This window comes from Squalius cephalus (assembly GCF_949319135.1).
Source record: "Squalius cephalus genome assembly, chromosome: 1".
Classification (NCBI taxonomy): domain Eukaryota; kingdom Metazoa; phylum Chordata; class Actinopteri; order Cypriniformes; family Leuciscidae; genus Squalius; species Squalius cephalus.
Window position 1 is genome coordinate 9,211,589 of NC_137122.1, and position 22,727 is coordinate 9,234,315.

At 40.1% G+C, this 22,727-nt stretch overlaps 2 protein-coding genes across 3 annotated transcripts; one reads left to right on the forward strand and one right to left on the reverse strand.

The window, feature by feature from the left end:
• Positions 1-704: 704 nt before the first annotated feature.
• LOC307162169 (uncharacterized protein) lies at positions 705-12,732 on the reverse strand. Its single transcript, XM_079877332.1, has 9 exons — positions 12,441-12,732; positions 10,784-11,116; positions 10,362-10,670; positions 7,911-8,039; positions 7,327-7,638; positions 3,019-3,330; positions 2,572-2,883; positions 2,106-2,417; positions 705-1,731 (listed from the first exon to the last, which is right to left on the reverse strand). The coding sequence occupies exons 1-9, from the start codon at positions 12,484-12,486 to the stop codon at positions 1,601-1,603; spliced, it is 2,196 nt and encodes a 731-aa protein (XP_079733458.1). The 5' UTR covers positions 12,487-12,732; the 3' UTR covers positions 705-1,600.
• A 1,030-nt stretch (positions 12,733-13,762) lies between these two features.
• LOC307163743 (SLAM family member 5-like) lies at positions 13,763-22,275 on the forward strand. 2 transcript variants are annotated; one of them, XM_079879965.1, is made up of 4 exons: positions 13,763-14,011; positions 15,092-15,415; positions 18,627-18,935; positions 19,400-22,269. In XM_079879965.1, the coding sequence occupies exons 2-4, from the start codon at positions 15,127-15,129 to the stop codon at positions 19,507-19,509; spliced, it is 708 nt and encodes a 235-aa protein (XP_079736091.1). In that variant the 5' UTR covers positions 13,763-14,011; positions 15,092-15,126; the 3' UTR covers positions 19,510-22,269. The 2 variants fall into 2 exon arrangements, with proteins under 2 accessions (XP_079736091.1, XP_079736090.1); XM_079879964.1 differs by lacking the exon at positions 13,763-14,011 and adding an exon at positions 14,731-14,967 and having other exon boundaries at positions 19,400-22,275.
• The last annotated feature ends 452 nt before the right edge of the window (positions 22,276-22,727 follow it).

Sequence of the window (22,727 nt, forward strand, 5' to 3'; positions counted from 1 at the left end):
ATAGTTGTGTCTGAGTCCCTCAGTTGTCCCCGGTGTGAATAGATCGATCTCAACATCATACAGTCACTTTTGGAAAGGGTTCAAATATGCAAAATACGCTGGAAAACCTACAAATGTGCAGGACCTGGAGGATTTTTCTAACAGACATTACACATTGATGAACATGTGACCAGCGTCGGCCAATAGTGGGGCTGCGTTCTGACGTAGAACCCGGAAGCGCTGCACTGTTCACTACATCAACAGCGTAGGAGAATGACATGGAAGAGATTTACTGTTGTAGATAACAGTGATCAAACTATACCATGTCCTTTGGGGGAGCCCACTTGCTTTTTTGTTTTTTTTCACCATGGGGTGCTCATGCGCTTGAGTCAAAAGAGGACTTACAATGACTTACAGAGATACATAACAGCTACAAGTGTATGCAAGCACTATATAGGAATAGGATAAATCATTATAGAGGATTTACCCTATTATACTTTATCGACACAAATTGATAGGGCAAACAGCCACACACAAATAATCATAACTAGTCTGTCTTTAAGTTCACATGAACATCATACCATACCATACCAGAATACCATAATTCCTCCATTCAGTTAGGCCTGAGACATCGAGTCACGCAGACCTATAGCAACCCAGCCACAACACATAATTGGGAATAACATGTCCTACCTTAACACAGAATCGACCACAAACTGCAGAATGGATTTCAAGGCCTAGATCAATGGCCTCCAACTTTTATTTTTTTTTCTACGAATCTTTGTGGTAACATGTACTAAACATGAGTGGAATTTGCACCGCAGCGCCACCACAGCTTGATTCTCATGACAAGAATAGCATGTATAGTTATCTTTATTGAGGTGAATTAGGTTTAAATCGCCGGCATGAATGAATGATATTTTTGTTATTTTACACATAATAATCCACAATCATCACATTACACAAAACTAAAATTGCACGTCAAAATAACACATTGTCAATATTTTTTGAGACCCCCCAAAATTTCACAAATGACGTTTTCAGGGGAGTCCATGTCTTATTAAGGGGAGCCGAGCTCCCCCGTATTTCGCACCCTGTGTAGATATGTTTGGCAAGTGTCATGAAAATACTGGAAAATCCAGCCTACCACCTTGAGGAGAGTGTTGAAGTACCTGACACACAGTTTGCCTTTAGAGACACATAAACATGTTCTGACCTCAAGGTTAAACACAGTGATGGCTGCCAATAGAGGGCGCTAGGATGCCGTCCTCCCTGAGCCACACACACACACAACAATAATAAATGATACATTTAGTCGAACCTTATTACACAGTTTAACAGTCGAATTGCAATTTTTTTTTTTTTTTTTTTTTTGTAAAGCTAAGGACGGTTATATCACCTGCCAAATGGCTATTTAACAATTACATTCAGTCCTTCGCTGCTGGTGGTGTGCTCAGTTTGTTACGCCACCCCCAAACAGTCTTAGCACCAGCTGGCACTAGTTAAACGTGCAGATTAACCTGCTTTTCAAGTCTTCACATACATCAGGAGAGGAATACTGGTGTAATAACTACAAATCGAAATTTCACAGCTCAACAGCACCAAACATTTAGTGTCTGTTTTAAATGGGAATAACATTAAAATGCCAAACACCACTGCCTCTGTTCATTGGAAGCAAGGGTATCTCCACTGAGTTTTCTCTCTGATGGGATCCCTCAGCATCTTCTCTGTTTATCTCTCTCCCTCTGTTCCCTGTAAGAAAACAAAAAGAATCACAGATGGTGAAAAGACAGTAATGACTGTTTCTATAAATCTGCAATACACTGATCTAAAGAGTGTAAAAATCAAGAACTTTTATCTTATCAAAGACACATTTAAGTCAAATATAAGTCTTTTTTTTATATAGGCTGTTTATGTTTTCTTTTTAATACTGGGGCATGGAGGTAGGACTTATAACTTTAAACTGGATCATTTTTATTTTATAATTTTTAATAAACATTACAAACAGTTTAATACTTGCATATTTTATATTTAACAACAGGAAAGCTGTGTGCCTTTTACTGCATCTTCACAGAGATCTGATCTAAATAAGATCATTATAATAACCAATAACTTGTACTACTCACCTCGAATAGTAACTTTGAATCGCTTGTATTTGGTCTCTCTGCTGCTAATGATCTTGAGTTTATAAAGTCCACAGTCAGTGTTTGTGATGTTTGTGATGGTGAGAGATCCAGTCTGACGGTCCAGCTCCAGTCTGCCTCTGAATCTGCCATTAACACCATTATATGTTGACATTTTATTGTTCTCCATATCAGCTTTAGCTATAAGATTGTCTTCAGGGCCAAACATCCACAGTATCAGAGCATCTCTCTGTAGTTCACGAACATCAGTGTTTAGATTGGCACATTCTCCCTCCGTCACTGACACTTTGATATCTTCATTTCACAGCACCATATAGAAGAGAAATGTGCTCATAAGATCATGTGAAAAATCCTTTGAGGGTTAGTTCACTTCAGAACATCTATAAATTGTAGTTTTGTAGATCTAAAAAACAAATTATTATTATGTTAAAAGACATGAGATACTCACCGTCTACAATAATCGCGATTCTCTTGTCTCTTTTCCCTGTGCGGCTGCTGATCTGGAGTTTATAAACATCAGAATGTGCGATGCTGATGTTCCAGATGGTCAGAGATCCGGACTGAGGATCCAGCTGAAGTCTGTCTTTGAATCTCAAATCATTGCCCTGATACACTGAGATCTTACTTGTGGCTCTGTTGATTTCAGCAATGCAGGTGTCATTATCTCCATGTGTCCACAGTATCTTACTGTCTTCCTCTAGTTCTCGAATATCAGTGTTGAGAGTGACACATTCTCCCGCTGTCACTTTTAGTGTATCCACTTCATGTCACGCCAAAACATGCAACAGAAAAATATAGAAAAATATGATCATAAGAGCACGCAGGTTCACTAAATATTGAATATAAGGGGTATTAACATCATCATCATCATTTCATTAAAACTCAAGCTACTCACACCATACTGTAACTCTAAACTTCTTATACCAGACATTATTTCTGCTGCTGATTTGTAGGTGATAAACTCCAGAGTCTGTGCTTTTTGTGTTTGTGATCCTGAGAGATCCAGTCCGATCATTCATCTCCAGTCTGCCTTCGAATCTCCCATCATCAACATGATTAAATGAGACCTGGTTGGTGTATCCATCTCTTTTAGCTATAATGGTGTCTTCAGATCCAAACCTCCAGAGCACCTCATCATCCTTCTGTAGTTCACGAACACCAGTGTCTAGAGGGACATTTTCTCCCTCTGAGAATCGTAGTGAGTCCACTGCATGAGCAACCAAAACATGAAGAAAAGTGAACATGAGAACAAATAAGAGTGAGGTGGGGGAAATGGACCAACACAGAGACAACACATGTGAAGAGATGACTCAACACCTCTAAAGGGACGACTCAACACCTGTTAAAAAAGATGACCCAACACATGTGAAGAGATAACTCAATACCTATGAAGGGACGACTCAACACCTGTGAAAAGATGACCCAACGCATGTGAAGAGACGACTTAACACCTGTGAAGGGACGACTCAACACCTGTGAGGAGATGACCCAACACATGTGAAGAGACAACTCAACACCTGTGAAGTGACGACCCAACACCTGAGAAGAGACGACCCAACACATGTGAAGAGACGACTCAACACCTGTGAAGGGACGACTCAACACCTGTGAAGAGACGACCCAACACATGTGAAGAGACAACTCAACACCTGTGAAGTGACGACCCAACACCTGAGAAGTGACGACCCAACACCTGAGAAGAGATGACCCAACACCTGTGAAGGGACGACTCAACACATGTGAAGAGATGACCCAACACATGTGAAGAGACAACTCAACACCTGTGAAGTGACGACCCAACACCTGAGAAGAGACGACCCAACACATGTGAAGAGACGACTCCAACACCTCTGAAGGGACGACTAAACACCTGTTAAAAAAGATGACCCAACACATGTGAAGAGATAACTCAATACCTATGAAGGGACGACTCAACACCTGTGAAAAGATGACCCAACGCATGTGAAGAGACGACTCAACACCTGTGAAGGGACGACTCAACACCTGTGAAGGGACGACTCAACACCTGAGAAGAGACGACCCAACACATGTGAAGAGACAACTCAACACCTGTGAAGTGACGACTCAACACCTGAGAAGTGACGACCCAACACCTGAGAAGAGACGACCCAACATGTGTGAAGGGACGACTCAACACCTGTGAAGAGATGACCCAACACATGTGAAGAGACAACTCAACACCTGTGAAGTGACGACCCAACACCTGAGAAGAGAAGACCCAACACATGTGAAGGGACGACTAAACACCTGTGAAGAGATGACCCAACACATGTGAAGAGACGACTCAACATCTGTGAAGGGGCGACCCAAAACCTGTGAAGGTACGACCCAACACCTGTGAAGAGATGCCAACACATGTGAAGAGACAACTCAACACCTGTGAAGGGACAACTCAACACCTGTGAAAAGATGACCCAACATGTGAATAAGATGACTCAACACCTCTGAAGGGACGATTCAACACCTGTGAAAAGATGACCCAACACCTGTGAAGAGACATCTCAACACCTTTGAAGGGACGACTCAACACCTGTGAAGAGATGACCCAACACATGTGAATAAGACGACTCAACACCTGTGAAGAGATGACCCAACACATGTGAAGAGACGACTCAACACCTGTGAAGGGACGACCCAAAACCTGTGAAGGTACGACCCAACACCTGTGAAAAGATGACCCAACATGTGAATAAGATGACTCAACACCTCTGAAGGGACGATTCAACACCTGTGAAAAGATGACCCAACACCTGTGAAGAGACAACTCAACACCTTTGAAGGGACGACTCAACACCTGTGAAGAGATGACCCAACACATGTGAATAAGACGACTCAACACTTGTGAAGAGATGACCCAACACATGTGAAGAGACAACTCAACACCTCGGAAGGGACGACTCAAAACCTGTGAAGAGATGACCCAACACATGTGAAGAGACCACTCAACACCTGTGAAGAGACGACCAAACACCTGTGAAGAGACGACCGAACACCTGTGAAGAGACGACCCAACACCTGTGAAGAGACGACCCAACACCTGTAAAGAGACAACCCAACACCTGTGAAGAGATGACCCAACACCTGAGAAGAGATTACCCAACACTTGTGAAGAGTCGACCCAACACCTGTGAGGAGACGACCCAACACCTGTGAAGAGATGACCCAACACTTGTGAAGAGTCGACCCAACACCTGTGAGGAGACGACCCAACACCTGTGAAGAGACAACCTCAACACCTGTGAGGAGACGACCCAACACCTGTGAAGAGACGACCCAACACCTGTGAGGAGACGACCCAACACCTGTGAGGAGACGACCCAACACATGAGAAGAGACGACTCAACACCTGTGAAGAGACGACCGAACACCTGTGAAGAGACGACCGAACACCTGTGAAGAGACGACCCAACACCTGTAAAGAGACAACCCAACACCTGTGAAGAGATGACCCAACACCTGAGAAGAGACAACCCAACACCTGTGAAGAGATGACCCATCACCTTTGAAGAGATGACCCAACACTTGTGAAGAGTCGACCCAACACCTGTGAGGAGACGACCCAACACCTGTGAAGAGACAACCTCAACACCTGTGAGGAGACGACCCAACACCTGTGAAGAGACAACCTCAACACCTGTGAGGAGACGACCCAACACCTGAGAAAAGACAACCCAACACCTGTGAAGAGACGCCCCAACACCTGAGAAGAGACAACCCAACACCTGTGAAGAGATGACCCATCACCTGTGAAGAGATGACCCAACACTTGTGAAGAGTCGACCCAACACCTGTGAGGAGACGACCCAACACCTGTGAGGAGACGACCCAACACCTGTGAAGAGACAACCTCAACACCTGTGAGGAGACGACCCAACACCTGTGAAGAGACAACCCAACACCTGTGAAGAGACGCCCCAACACCTGAGAAGAGACAACCCAACACCTGTGAAGAGACGCCCCAACACCTGAGAAGAGACGCCCCAACACCTGTGAAGAGATGACCCATCACCTGTGAAGAGATGACCCAACACTTGTGAAGAGTCGACCCAACACCTGTGAGGAGACGACCCAACACCTATGAAGAGACAACCTCAACACCTGTGAGGAGACGACCCAACACCTGTGAAGAGACAACCTCAACACCTGTGAGGAGACGACCCAACACCTGTGAAGAGACAACCTCAACACCTGTGAGGAGACGACCCAACACCTGTGAAGAGACAACCTCAACACCTGTGAGGAGACGACCCAACACCTGTGAAGAGACAACCCAACACCTGTGAAGAGACGCCCCAACACCTGAGAAGAGACAACCCAACACCTGTGAAGAGATGACCCACCACCTGTGAAGAGATGACCCAACACTTGTGAAGAGTCGACCCAACACCTGTGAGGAGACGACCCAACACCTATGAAGAGACAACCTCAACACCTGTGAGGAGACGACCCAACACCTGTGAAGAGACAACCTCAACACCTGTGAGGAGACGACCCAACACCTGTGAAGAGACAACCCAACACCTGTGAGGAGACGACCCAAGACATGAGAAGAGATGACCCAACACCTGTGAGGAGACAACCCAACACCTGTGAGGAGATGACCCAACACATGAGAAGAGACGACCCAACACCTGTGAAGAGACAACCCAACACCTGTGAGGAGATGACCCAACACCTCGGAGGAGACGACCCGACACATGAGAAGAGACGCCCCAACACCTCTGAAGAGATGACTCAACACCTGATAAGAGATGACCCAACACATGAGAAGAGATGACTCAACACCTGATAAGAGATGACCCAACACATGAGAAGAGACGCCCCAACACCTGTGAAGAGACGACTCAACACCTGATAAGACATGACCCAACACCTGTGAAAAGATGCCCCAAAACCTCTGAAGAGACGACCCAACACCTGTGAAGAGATGACCCAACACTTGTGAAGAGACCACCCAACACCTGTTAAGGGCCAACTCAACACCCGTGAGGAGACGACCCAAGTATCCTGTTTCTCCTAGAAATCACATTAGTAAAAATGTGCTGCAGACACAGTATCCTGACTTTAAAAATAAATCTAACACACCTTCAGTGATTGGCTCCCAATAACCTGCACTAAAAGCAAGAAAGCTAGAGTAGCATCACTTATGATATTGCTTCCATTTACAGATTGAGCTACTCACCATAGAGCATAACCCTGAATCTTTTGGATTTGGTCTCTCTGGTGCTGAAGAGCTTCAGCTGATAATCTCCTGACTGTGTGATTTTGACGTCTCTGATGGTGAGATCTCCATTCTCACTGTTCAGCTGCAGTCGGTCTCTGAATCTCTCGTCATCACCAGGTAAGGTCTCGTTGGTCCTTACAGAAATTTCAGCGATGATAGACTCTTGAGGCCCAAACCTCCAGAGTATTTTATCATATTTCTGTAGTTCGGTTATGCCAGTGTGTAGAGTGACAGAATCTCCCTCTCTCACTTCTTTTGTCTTCATTACATCTGTTCATTGCACACAGAGAATAAAAAGCTTATTTCTCAGAAATTAAACTGATACAACTGCCAGTAAAATCAATAAAAAGACACAAAAGTAAGGTTACTTGACTAATAAACCTCAAGTAATTTGTAGTTTAATAGCTTGTAATTGCCCAGTTTTAATCTCTCAGAATTGCACACAGTAACAGTTTCTCACTCTTATGGTGCTAAATGATCTCCTTTAAACCTTTAAAGTACTTAAGTAAATCATGTAGGAAACTTGACTCTGTAATACTTACGCTTTAGTTTCGAGTACTTGTGGCGATAGTAACACACACCAGCGGTTACAGCTACAGCCACAACTAGCAGCACACAGAAACAAATCAGTGTGGCTAAAGCTCCTAAAGACAGACCTGGCTCAGGAACCGCTAGAGAGAGACAGTCATTAAGGTAAATTTGACCTGAAAGTCTGACCGTACATGTATACGAGTTAAATAAGTAAGGGATAATCCATAACTAGCTTTGCATTAAACATTTTAATGTAGGATGTGGGGGCAAAGAACCGCCCGACCGGAAGCGGAGTGTCTTCAAATGGTTCATTCATTTTTCAAAATGAAGTGAGGCAGTGGCGTGGCGTGGGGAAAATTTCTGAGGAAGCCAATTAAGACACAACCTCTAAGCTGTGTGTTTTAAGGGGTGGGGGCAGAAAATCATACGTTACCATTTATATATTGTTATTTGGATGAACTATTAGAGCGCCCAGCATCATCTTACCGGGACTTACGCTTGTTACAATCCAACACTTTGAGCACGGACGCTCGTTTGCTCCCTCTCCCTCTCGCTCTCTCTCTCACACACACACACAGTCAGTCCTCTTAAACATCTTTCATGGTGTTTTTTATTAAAACATTCGCAGATAGGAAACGCCAACGGTAAGCAACAAGAAGATAACCTTTTTCATTTAATACACCCTTAAATCGGTGTGACGCTCATGTAAGGATATACAATAGCAGTTATTCACAAACAATTACAACAATAAACAACAAAGTGCACTCACTGCTTAATCAAAGCACGCAAGAAACAGTAAGAAGAACTAACTTATAATCACATTAAAAAAATAAGTTTAACACATCGCTAAATGGGCAGTTCAGACCAGACGCGATCTCTCTCTCTCACTCTCTCTCTCACACACACACACACACACAGTCAGTCCTCTTAAACATCTTATGGTCTTTTCATTAAAACATTCGCAGATAGATAGGAAACGGACGGTAAGCAACAAGAAGATAACCTTTTTCATTTCTTTTACACCTTTAAATCGGTGTGACCCTCATGTGAGGATTAATAGCGGTTATTCACAACAATAAACAACAAAGTGCACTCATGCTGCTTAATCAAAGCACGCAAGACACAGTAAGAACTAATCACGTAAAAAAAACGTTTTTTTTATCAAATACTCCAAATCTCCACCCTCCATAATTACAATTAATAATTTTAGCAAACTAGCTAAACAAGATGTCAACACAAATCCACACATTCATTCATTCATTGACGATAATAACGTGATGTGATTGGCCTGATGCCAACAAGTTCATGGCTTCCCTTGACACTGTCCTGACCAATCACAGGGGAGCAGTGTCGTGACAATAGCGTCACCTGATTGGTTAATCATTCTTTTTTTTTCTATCAAGGGACGCCAACTCAGCCTGGCCTCCTCACAGACACAGGGTGCAGTACCATGTTTTCAACGCTCATTCACCATGTCACTTTTATAGGGGCGCTGTTTTACACATCATAAAACGCTCAGTAATGAATGAAGAGAGACGATGAGGAGATGACAGAAGGATTGCGTAAACTGTGAAAACAAAAGTGTTTATTAAATGACGATTATATTCTGAAAAAGTGAGGAAGCCTGGCTTCCCTTGGCCTCCGCAAGAAAACGCCACTGAAGTGAGGTAGAACTGAGCTAAAACAGCAGAGTTTCATGACACTTCAAAGTTGATTATTTTCCTTTATAATGTATGAATCATTAGCATGACACTAATTCAAATATGATTAGTTATTATTTTGGTGGTTATACAGATTTCTTTTTTTTTTTCTGTAAATACTGTATAATCTGTATTACAGCAGTTTGATGTGAAACAACCAAACACATTGACTACCCAGCACGTCATTTAACTGTCAGGTTAACTATAGACCCGATAGACCAGCTATGATATCTACAAGACATAAGTGTCATTTCATGACATGGTCAATAAGTAGTCACAATTTAGCTATTAAATGGCTATTAGCCGTCTTTTAAATTCAAAATTGCTTGCTGGTTAGTGACACAATTAAACTAGATTACACTATTTTAGTGTTTATGACGGTGATGAATTGATATTGTTTATTGATTTAATATTTACCCAGCCGCAAGTCATTAAAATTGTGAAGATTAAATGACTAAAGGTTTAACATTGTTACGCAAACCCTGACAACAGTTTAAGGTATTTCCCACCAAAAAAAAAAAAAATTATATATATATATATATATATATATATATATATATATATATATATATATATATATACTGTGTATATATATATATATATATATATATATATACATACATGTTTTTTGTTATACATTTTTTTTTCACACATGTTCTATAATAACATTACCATAAAATTTGAACACATTATTGTTATTTTTAATTACAAAGCATAACAAATTGCAATGTGAGAAGGATCATTAAAATGTGCTCTACTCACTGACAATAACGTTGAATCTCTTGTAGAAGGTATCTTTAGTGTTGGTGATCTGTAGTTGATAAACTCCTGTATCTGTGGTTCTGGTGTTTGTGATGGTCAGAGATCCAGTTTTATCATCCAGTCTGAATCTCTCCTCATCACTGTATGAGATCTTATGGATCGTAGTGTTGATTTCAGCAATGAAAGTGTCTGGACTCAACGGCCCAAACATCCACAGAATCACGTCATATTTCTGTTTTTCATTAACACCAGTGTGTAGAGTGACGGATTCTCCCTCTTTACTGTTCGTTATCCCAGCAAAAAACACATCTGGAGAACAAACAGGAGTAGTTTTTAAGATTTCACCGCTTGATAACTGAAAGTTGATCACTGTAATTGTTTTGTACACAGATCTATGAAATGCTCAGATCTGCTCTACTCACCGTGGACGGTCACACTGAACGTCTTGGATGAGGTCTCAGTGCTGATGATCTTTAGCTGATAATCTCCAGAGTGTTTGGTCCTGACGTCACTGATGCTGAGAGATCCAGTCTGATTGTCCAGCTGCAGTCTGTCTTCGAATCTCCCATCATCGTCATCATAAAACGAACACGTCTGGCTTTTTCCATTGAGTTTAGCGATAATAGCGCTCTGAGCTCCATACATCCACATCATCAGATCAACCTTGTGTATTTCAGTGAGGTTAGTGTGTAAAGTAATAGAATCTCCTTCCAAGACGGACACTTTCTTTGCTTCAGCTGCCTCACCAGACACACCTGCGAACAAGAACAGGAGAGAATGTCTTACAGTCACAACACTAACTGTAAAGTGCTCATAATGTCTTATAGTTTGTATGATCCCATACAGTGAAATATGAGTGAGCGAGGCACAAACTAAAGCGGAGCTCGTTGTAACACTCATGGTTTAAAACTTTCCACACATGCCATCATAACGAAACTTAGTGTGTTTACTAGTTGCCATATCAACACTATATAGAGAGAAAGAATCGTTCCCAAAAAAAAAAAAAAAAAAAAAAATCTTTTGAAAATATCACTGAACATTTATGTAACAAAAGTAAATTTGTAAGTTAATTTTTCATCTGTAATTATTATTATTATTATTATGTTTTTTTTTGTTTTGTTTTTTTTTATCTTATATCTGTTAAGCAGTTCTTTAATGCTGATCTAACATCAGAAACACTCACCGGGTTTAAATCCCAGTTGCTCAGGCGGGGCATGTTGTCACACTGCGCTATAAAGAGCCGCTTATAGAACTTTTCTATTCTATTCTATTCTATTGAGAAACCATGAGAAAAAGGTGAATAAAGACTGAGAGTCAATGTTCAGAAAGTATTAATGATTATTTTTAACTATGCTGTAGCCTATAGCTGTATTTTTTGTGGTGTTTGTTGTCAAAAAAATATTTTGAATTCTTAAGAAATGCCATTATTTATATGAAAAGGTTGATTGTATTTTATTGACAGACTGATTTAGTTTGTCTTGTATTTTTATTTATTTTTATTAGATCAGATAACATTTTAATCTGTCATATGGTCATTATAATGTACTCCACCTATGGGGCATGTTGTCACATTTCACTTTCATTCTTTCAGAGTAAATCAAGAATAAAGTATACAGTGTGACGAAACCACATAATTCTACCAGACACGTGTGAAATTATAGTGAGAATTTACACAAACTGAAATAGTCCCAAAGTGATAGGTTGTGCCCTGCTCTCTCCTACATGATTTGACAGTTTACTTGAATAAATACCTCAAATCTAAAAGGTGTGCATCATACCTGACACTTACATGAACACTTTACAGTTAGTTTTACGACTGTAAGTCATTCTTTTCCAAATGCTAATGAAGTTAGAGACGTGTATGCCAATATCGTATGTAACTTTAGAGACGCTCCCTAACTTTGCGAATACCGAAAGTCAAACGTCAATCAAACTTGATGCCAGTTAATCTCTAAAAGCGGGTTTCTGTGTTGATTAATGTGGTTTACAGATTCACAGAACGGCCAGCTCGTCAGATTGTGGGACACTAGAGAAAGTGAAACCAAAATTGTTTGAGATTATATAGGCTAGGCTACTCACCGTACAAAAATACCAGGAACACCGGGAGAAAAACAATGTTCTTCATTTCGCTGTGGAGTTCCGTGATCCCTGATCTGGCGGTGGAGGAATCTTTGATATAAAACCGAGCCGCAGACTTTTACTCACTGTTCTTGATTAACGCATATAACCTGAAGAGGAATCCGTCGTGCAGAACACAAAAACGAAAGGAAGATTTCCTAGTTTTAATGACGGTTCTTCTTTTGTTCACACCCATTGATCACAACAGTATTTTCCGCGTTCTGCACATCAGTGTCCAAGTTCATAATGTGTCCAGCGTTTCACATTATGGGAAGTGCTTTCGGTTTGAGGAAGTTCTACTCAGAAAGACTGGAACAGATCATTTCAAACCATAAAGCTGCACAAATACTCTGTTAGTTTGACTGAATTACATGTACATTTTTTCCTTCATTATCTGTTTCAAGATAGGCCTAATATTGGTGTTTAATGGTAGGCTATAACAAGAACGTCTACGTAAGAGGAATATCTTCATACACAGTATCGTATGGCGTGTGTGTTTATGTTGAATTGCCGTAAAGCAGTTTGTGTTTCTGACTAAAACAATTGATGTATTGTTTTAATTTATTACTGTGAAGCTGCTTTGATACAACCTATGTTGTGAAAAGCGCTATATAAATAAACTTGACTTGACTTGACTTTCTCGCTCGTTCGCGCTTCTCACGAGACTTCCTATTTCCAATTTAATTATATTATTATTTATAGCCTATATCAATTATATACAAGTATTAATATCATAATAATAGATAGATAGATAGATAGATAGATAGATAGATAGATAGATCATACACGGATCTCCAAATAATAACAGTTATCAGTAATGCTTTGGTCTTGTCTGTAGTTTCCATCTCTGTGCTCCTGAGGGCAGAAATGAGCTGATAAATGAACTACAGAGTTTCAAGGTGAAAAATGAAAGGCAAAACGTTTTCATGTTGCACTTAAAGTCTGACTCCTAATGTTAATGTGACTTCCCACATTTTAAAGGGGGATTCAATAAATGTTTGTTTAAAAAATGGAATGATATATCAGGGTCTTCATATTTATTATTACTTTAGTAATATATCAAATGAGAACAGTTGCTTATTTTGTCCCACAAGCTTATTAACATTATGAACTGTTTTGCAGCAGCTGTCTGTATCTATATCTATATCTGTATTTGTATCTGTATCTGTATCTGTATCTATATCTATATCTGTATTTGTATCTGTATCTATATCTGTATCTGTATCTGTATCCATACAAGTAAAAATACGGCTAGTTTCTCTGCCATTATTCAAGATCCTCCAACAGCGGTTCAGCGATGCTGAGATAAAGGTCTCACTCAGGACATCTAAAGATCTCGTACACAACTGATACAGAAGATGCAAGCAGTCATATGATCAGAGGAAACACACAGTGTTAACCAGAGGTGTTAGTTTTGAACAGGAAGATTGAGTAATGTTCAAGCGGCAACCTCCCTGTCTCTCTCTTGAAACCAACAGGGAAGTGAGTTCAACTGCAGTTCATCGACTGACCGCTGGAGGCTGGATGCAAAAGTGAGTCAAATCTGTATCTCCCCCATGTTTAAAATGCCCAACTTTACAGCAGGAAAAAAAATGTGCATAAAGTGTTTTTTAGTCTATATAGCTAATTTTGCCCTTCATGAAACCTGTGAGTGGGGTGAATTTTTTTACAACTCATCCATTTAAATTATATTAAGCCTTAAGTTCTGCATAATTAAGGGCGTGGCCACTTGAGTGACAGGTGGATTGCCGCTGCTGTCGCTGCTAGCCATTTGTCTATCTCCGCCGTGTTTGTGCTTTTTGGGGGATTATTTCATACAACTTAATACACGCATTATATGCGTCCACGCCGTTGGACTACGACAATTTCGTTGCTTTTTTGAGTTTTCAGATTTAAAAACGTCTATAGATATAGAGGCTACACTCGTTCTGCGGTACCGTTGCTCTCACGCGACAGATAGACTAGATATGCTTATTTAACTTTTTAGTGTTCAATAAAAAGTACCGTCTGTCAGTGCTTTCTCTCCGTCCATGCAATAGATGCACATCCCTGAAAGAGCGCAGATTTCTAGCACATTTACTTGAACTTCTGAGGTAATATCTATGGTTTAACCCATTTGAAAGGTGTCCAAAATCAGAGTTTGAAATGGACTGAATAAAGCTCTCTTTAGGCTCTCTTTCTCCGCCCACTTTAGGCTTCAGAAACGTCACACACACTACGTCCATATTTTTTTATAGTCTGTGGTAACGTCACATTTGAAGGTGTCTATTTCTCACAGAAGACGAGTGTTAAGCGTGTGAAACACACACTGACTGCATACAACCTTGACTACCAAACAAGGAACTGCACCTCTGCTAGTTTAGAGACTGGCTTTCTCAGAGAGATGTGTGATTAACCGCACAGAGTTGCTTTTTCAGGCTTATTATCTCGCTGAAGAAAATGTCTCGCACGTTTGTTTTTCTCTGTCTGGGTTTGTGGCGCTTAGTTGGTAAGTTATGTTTTTTAGTTCAATTTTTTTTATATGATGATTAACTAAAATTTTAACTAAATAAATATACAGTGATAAGAAACGATCGTATAATGACTAAAATAACTTCCTGTGTGTCCTCGAGGTGTTGAGACGGATGAAATAAAGTCAACAGAAGTGATGGAGGGGGATTCGTTCACTCTACACACTGATGTTACTCAAATGCACAGTGATGATCTGATCCTGTGGACATTTGGATCTAAAGGCACACACATAGCTAGAATCAACAGAGCACATGAGATCTTTAATAATAGTGCTAATGGGAGATTCAGAGACAGACTTCAGCTGGACAATCAGACCGGATCGCTCACCATCACAAACACCAGCACAGGACACTCTGGACCGTATAAAGTCGAAATCGTAACTGGAAATAAGATCTCAGTCAAGACTTTCAGTGTTACCGTCTATGGTAAGCATGACACTTTCCTGTTCTTTTCATATTCTCATTGTAAATATAGTCAATTATTGCACTCGATACCTGAAATTATGTTTTAAGATTATTTACATTTTTGAGATGGGGTAAGATGAGCCACTCACTGTATCTGGTAGAGGTCTGACAGGACTTTTTGTTTCACACTTTCCCTCGCTCCTGCAGTATTTAATAGCTTTAAAAGCTTCCTGAATCATCATTTACTTTTTTTTTTTTTTTTTCGGACCACATTAGGACAGTTCTTCAATGGCAGTGGCAGTGAATAGCGATCACTGTTCTTTCTGCTGCTCCTCCGTCAAATTTCCTAAAATTCCCATTAGATTTTACTTAGATTTAGATTTCAGAGCCTGCCGGACAAAACCATGGATGATTTGAAACCAAACTGGCTGAAACAAAATGTCCTTTTGTGCGCAGACTATTAACTGTGTCTCGTTTGCATCACATTTTAACTGAGTGCCATATAGTGTTCAAGCATTTTCAAGTGTCGTCTTGAAAACTGCTCTTGTGTTGATCTTTGAGACCTCATGTTATGCTTTTACAAGTTGCATATAAATGTATCGCTCCATGTTGTAATTTCAGCTGAAATTTCTTCTTCTTCTTCAGAACTAGCTCTAGGGTTTTGGCCTGATCAGAACCAAACCTGTGAAGCAAGATTCTCTGGAGTAGATATAAAAAAAAAGTAGAAATTTCGGTTCACGGTCTCTAAGGGCCGCCAGAACGTTTGGTGACGCTATACCAGGAAAAAAAAACATGAAACGGCTATAACTACTTCTCCGTTATTTCGATTGACTTGTAAATTGGCATGCAGTGTCTTTGTCTGAGATGCCATGATTGTCTATGCGGATATTGATGTATCTCATAAAACATGTCCGCCATCGGCCAATGAATTACTGTTAACTGGTAAAAAACTTTAAATCCATACATTTCCTTTGGTAAATTTCCTGTATTGGCTCTAAATGGTCATTTCCATCTATGATTTAGATGGTAACAGGCTTGCTAAATAAAAAAAATATATAATATATTTGTATGCATGTGCTTAAAGGCCTTAAACACTTGAACCACAATAATTGCTGCTCGCAACTATATTTTAAATTATGCTTATAATCTTCTCTTTGTAAAGTACTCAGTTTAATCCAGATGGCTCACCTAATGCTTTCGCATGGGTTAACGTAACTCTAAGGGTGCACACCTGCCTCGTTTAGTTCGGTTGAACCGCACTAGAGTTCGTTTTGCCCATTGGTGCGGTTCGTTTGGGCAGGTGTGAATGCGGCAATCGCACTCGGGTGCGCACCAAAAGCGGATCAAAGAAGCGCACCGAGACCTCCTGGAAGAGGTGGTCTCGGTACGCTTTGAAACGAACTCTGGAGCGGTTCGTTTGTGGTGAGAACGTGATCCGACCTCGAACAGAACCAAGTGCCAAAGAACTGCGCATTTTTGGACTAAACCAGTTTCCGTAGTCATCTGCACTGTGCATTATGGGATGAGGAGAAATGTTTGTTGACAGTTTGCACTTTAAGCATGGCAGCTCGCGGACAAACTTGGAGTTGTGAGGAGGTGCGGAGCCTGATAGAGATTTAGTCTGATGACCATATGTCCCAACTGTCAAAAACAATTTTAAAGAGAGAAAGGGCACAACATTACCTGATGGATCGTTGGAAATTTTTTTGGATGATGAGCATGTCACTGTTTAGCAACATTAATGCACGCCTCCTCCTGAAGTGACTTACGATGCGCCTTCGCCACGTGCAGTGCATTAACACATTATTTTCGAGCCGCATATCGCTTCATTCTCAAATATTATCATTTGTCTAAAGTGGTGTAGTAGACAAACGATATAATAAAATATGACCAAGGATACAATCAGCCCGCAGTCGCCTCTCCATAATAAATAGCAGCGTGTTGTCTGCCGGATTACTTCTGGGAGTTCTGTTGGAATTTTCCCGCACGTTAATCGAAGTGCAGTTATGGGAATGCATTCAAGACTCATCTGGCCAACGAGTGATGTGGATGCTGTCATGTGACTGCATTTTGGTTTGTTTTATCAGCTCATAAACTGATTTGGACCAGAGCAATCAGTGTGGTGTGAAAAGCAACCAAAACGGCTTAAAAATGCTTTGGTCCGGACCAAATTAACCGAACTACAGATGTGAAAGCACCTTAATGTGCGGCAAGTGGAACCACTAGAGCACTTTTTTTCGCAAAGTCATAATTTAGTTTCACATTCTGTCTCATTTCTCCTTTCCTGGCTTACAACTCAACTGAAAACAGGCTCATCTTACCCCACTCTCCTCTCATTTCAGATGCCTTTCATTTCTTTTTAATCTTATTTTAAAATTTCCTGTCTTTGGGTTTTTTCAAATAATATTGATCTATTCTAAATACTCAACACAGGAGCCTCATTTATAAAATGTTTCATATAAATCATCCTATGCTTGATATTACGATCATTTCTCAAATGTGCGTGTGGGATTCAAGTCAAGTCAAGTCATCTTCATTTATATAGCGCTTTTAACAATGTAGATTGTTCCAAAGCAGCTTTACAGAGATAAGCGTATAATTTAAGGTAACAGAGATTGTTTCGGCTTTACAGCAGAGTTAAGTTATTTCCATCTAAAGTTAGTTTTGATTGATTTGCTTCCGTCACAATGATCATTTGTTATTAAATTAGGGGCCGCTAAGACGACACCATTCCCTCTACACAGACTTTAAACGCGAAGATGTGAGAAACGCTGATGGCGTTCACATGCGCATTTAGAATGGGTTCTATAGTTATGTGCGTTTGAACATGATTCAAAGAACGAACATATGTGACATCTGTAAAATTTTAATCTTGAATCTTAAAATTGTTTGCAGCTAAATAATTTCCGATCAGTCCCTTGTAAACGATGCTTAATTAATGTTGTTATCATATAAAAGAGCTCCAGTCAACGTCCAAATCTTTTACTTGAGATACAGCGAGTAGTGAGAATTGCTTAAATTTCCAAATACCTTCAGTTCTCCGGAAAAGCACTTTTCCATAAATATGACTAGTGTTCGCACACAGTCGCACACTCTAAGCTCAGATCTTTATAAATGAGGCCCCTGTACTGTCAGTATCAGCACTGATCTCTCTGTGTGACTAAATGACGTCACAAACTCTCACCTAACACATTCAATCACAGACAGTATTACTCTCACTCACGTTTCCCAGCTTCTCTGTCCATTCCTGACATCACCAGCTACTCTCCATCAAACCCTTCATCATCTGAAACGCCACCGAGCTCCAGATGCGTGTTGCTGTGTTCAGTGATGAATGTGGCACAGGTGACTCTCTCCTGGTACAGCGGATCCGGGTTACTCTCCTCCATCAGCATCCCTGAGCTCAACACCACCATCTCTTTACATCTGGAGGTGGAACATGAGGATAACAACACCTACAGCTGTGTGCTCAGCAATCCCATCAGCCACCGGGCTCGACATCTCAACGTTTCTGAGTTCTGTCACACAACCTCTTGTATTAGTGAGTACAAAAGATCATTTGTTTCCTTCTTGTGTGTCTATTGGTCCATAGAGACAATTGAAGTCAGATCCCAATAACACACAGATTATTAGGTTTAACAATTCCAATTCTTTTTGCAATTCAGGTTCCTTTATGATTCCTGTTAGATTAATGTTCAGGTAGACTATCTGCAGCCAGTAGAATCACCCATGTGAATGAGCAAGCAGTGCAGCACCATAACATTCACAAGTTTATTAAGGAAGAAGTCACTGACAGAAAGTCAAATGTTTTTTTCATTGGCTGGTACTGAAGAAGAACCGATTCTCAGTTCCCAACCCTGACACACTTTTGTAAAAAAACAAAACAAAAACAAAGTGAACTTGTAAAACAGAGTACTAAGTACTGATGTCTGTTAAAAAAAACAAAAACAGTTGGTGTAGTGTAAATAAGAGTAAATAGATATGAATATTGTCTTCTCTACTTAGACTATGCCCACGGTTTTACTGAAACTGTGATCCGATTGGCCATCTCTGTCCTGGTGGGTGTGGCTACAGTTGCTGTACTGGTTTATGACATCAGATCCAGAAGAGTGTGACAGGACAGGAGAGCAAATACGTCACAAAAGGTCCTATGATTAGTTCTGTTACTCTAGTTACAGTTTTCCCTCTCCTGCTGTTTTGTTTGTTCATCATCGTTTTTCTGATTTACCCATGCCATCACCAACTAACCCAATCACAAAGCTGATGGCATGTCTAAGAACAGGAAAAGTATTTGTTTTCCATTTGTTATTAAAGCTTGTATTGGTTCCCATGTTTTAGTAAATGTGTACAATACTGTATTACATTTGGCAGACACTTTTATCCAAAGCGACTTAAACTGCATTTTCAAGGCACTTATTTACATTCTCATCAGTTCTTGCTTTCCCTGGGAATCGGACCCATGGCATTGGCGTTGCAAGCGCCAACGCTCTACTGTTTGAGCTACAGGAAAGCTATGTTGCTCTAGTTAAATAAATAAAAAAGCATGATGTGACATTTCTTTTAACATACATATATAACGATTCAGAGAGGCCAATCATTACCTCTCTCACAGCATTGCTCATGTTATCACACTGCTGATTTGCACACAAGCTCTTTGTAAATATGTAACCTACTGATTTGGCATTGCAGCACAATAGCTTACTAAATATAGATCTATACATACTGTTGTCGTTATATTATTACATTCATGTCTATTAAAATATAGATAGAGCCAAAAATGTACATTGTGCAGTTAAGTGATAAGAAATTAATCTAATGTTTGCTTTGTTGAGTTGGAGTTCAACTGAATGTATTTTGAAAGCGATAATGTCTGTCACTACATGTAAGCATTAAAAAAAAATCTATTGTGTTGCAGTCATTATAAGAGATTAATTCAGGCCCCGTTTACACGTACATGGTTATTTTGAACAACGGAGACATTTCCCTTCGGTTGTGCCCCTCGTTTACACGCAAACGAAGATTTCTCCTGTGAAAACGATTCCTTCTAAAAACTCCGGCCAGAGTGGAGATTTTGGAAAACTCTGTTTGCACGTTTGCATGTAAATTGAGAAAAACAGAGTTTTAGGCAGTCAACGTCACAGTGTGTGACAGAACTTGCACTGCGTCAAAGGTGCGACCTATATTTTCAAGATTCTGATTGGCTATACACGGCATATACACGGGTTTGTGTAAACGAACACTTTTCTGAAAACGGAGAGGGTGAAATGTCCGTTTATGAAAATAACCGGCCACCTGTAAATGTAGCCTAAGTGATGATTGAGCATTAACTGCTGTTAACAAGCAGAATCACTGAAGGAAAGAGGAACACAAGAACTACAACTGACTTCAGCCACAGCTTTAGATGAAATCAACTGAAGATACAAGAAGACATTGAATCTCTGAAGATCTCAGCAGAGGAGGATTGAATCCACCGTTGCCAACTCATTTGGGTAGTTGGGTAGTTGCTATACAGGCTTTTTTGCTAAAAGATTTTGATTAAAAATGGCGTACACCATTTTTGGCTTTCATCCGCACATACACTCTTAGTAAAGATCCTACACACAGTTTTATAAACGAGACCCCGTCATTCACAGTGAACTCTTGAAGCCTGGCATACAGAGTGACTGTGACAGAGAAAATCATGTGTGTGTCATTTGATTGTGTGCCTTTTAGTGCTTGATTTAGCAATGTTTTAAAAGTTGCTATAGAATACATTTTTAAAGTGGCTAAATGTATTGCTATAGGTACTATTTGAAGAACAAGTTGCTTAGATTCCAACTCTCTAACGTGAAAGAAATTCATCTTTGATTTCATAAATAATTACGTGTTTGAATACTGTATATATATATATTCATCCACATCTGCCCCAGCAGAGCTCTGAGATTCACTGCTGAGAAAACATAAGACTGTTTTGAAAGAAACGTGTAGCTTTGTTTAGTCGACACATGCTTCCCACAGGATGTGGTTTGACAATGAGAGATGCATACGAGCACGAGTTCACTCAATGCAGAGACCAGTAAGAAGATGATACACCTTCTCTGAACACTCACGAAAAGGTACAAAATCTGTCACTGGGACGGTCCTTTTTCAAAAGTTAATCTTTAGGTATCAATATGTACTTTCAAGGTACCAGTATGCACCCTTTAGGCCCAAAGATGTACCTTTTAAAAAGCTTTGCCCCTTTCTTTCTGAGAGTGTACCTGTAGTTAAACCACTCTTCAAAAGTTAACTAGGTATTTTAGTAAAGAAAATGATGTGTGCAGGAAAGGGTTTTGCAAAGCTGTGAATGTGTTGAGAGTGTGTAGCTCAGAGTATTTGATCAAATGTAGGCTTTCAATGATTAGGGGAACCGTCCCCAAGATTAGTTTTGATCTTGTCGTGCTTCAGCAGTTTTTCAGAAAACACTCCCCCTCTGAAAACCACTCTGGCATTCAAAAGTCATGTTTCTGCTTTCTGTCATATTAGAGAAGTGCAAGCCATTGAAAACAAAATAAAGAAAAGCAGAAATCAGGTCGGCTTGCTAGCCAAAAAATACTTCAAAATACGTATTCCAGTTGAGATGTGAACTGTCCATCAGCAGGAGTGTTTTAAGAGAAGAATAAATGTGCTCCACTCAGTTCACGGGGAAAGTGAAAGCTGCTGCTGTGGTTTGAGTTGCACAGATCTAGAAGAACGTGTTTATTCTGACGGGTGGACAAACAGTTTCTGCATAAGACGGTATCTATTATTACATGCATGTGCTATGTGTGAAGACTTTATTTTCCTGTCCTACTAATGTGAACTTGATAGATGTTCATTCAATCTTTATATTTGGTCCGAATAAAATAATAATATGATGTTCTAACTGCCTGTAAATGTATTATTTTTCACAAACCCTCGTGCACCCTGTTTGCGCAGACATCATACATCATCAGCGAGTTTCATGCAGAGTTTATACAGACAGACATCAGTCACTGAGCAATATTTTCTAATTTTAACATTTACATTTAGTCATTTAGCAGACGCTTTTGTCCAAAGCGACTTACAAATTAGCACTAAATTAAGCGAGTCATCGTGAAGAGGCAAGAAACAATCCAGGAAGTGTTCAAAATACTAAGTTTAGGCATTGTTCAGAGTAGCATAAGCCTGATAAGCGAGGATTTAAAGGAAAAGGAAAAAGGAATTTTTTTATTTTTTTTAATAATTTTTTTTTTTTTTATGAGGTTAAGTGCTCATGGAAGAGATGGGTTTTCAGCTGTCTTTTGAAAGTTGCCAGGGATTCTGCATTCCGGATAAGAAAAAGAAAAAAAAAAGA

Excerpts from the sequence above, each read along its gene's own strand:
- LOC307163743 (XM_079879964.1), top strand. The coding sequence starts at position 14,919 with ATGTCTCGCACGTTTGTTTTTCTCTGTCTGGGTTTGTGGCGCTTAGTT. Across the intron at positions 14,968-15,091 it reads GGGTTTGTGGCGCTTAGTTG|GTGTTGAGACGGATGAAATA; the intron begins GTAAGTTATGTT and ends TGTGTCCTCGAG. Across the intron at positions 15,416-18,626 it reads TTTCAGTGTTACCGTCTATG|CTTCTCTGTCCATTCCTGAC; the intron begins GTAAGCATGACA and ends CACGTTTCCCAG.
- LOC307162169 (XM_079877332.1), bottom strand. The coding sequence starts at position 12,486 with ATGAAGAACATTGTTTTTCTCCCGGTGTTCCTGGTATTTTTGTACG. Across the intron at positions 8,040-10,361 it reads GAGATTCAACGTTATTGTCA|CGGTTCCTGAGCCAGGTCTG; the intron begins GTGAGTAGAGCA and ends GTCTCTCTCTAG. Across the intron at positions 7,639-7,910 it reads CAAGTACTCGAAACTAAAGC|ATGTAATGAAGACAAAAGAA; the intron begins GTAAGTATTACA and ends TGCAATGAACAG.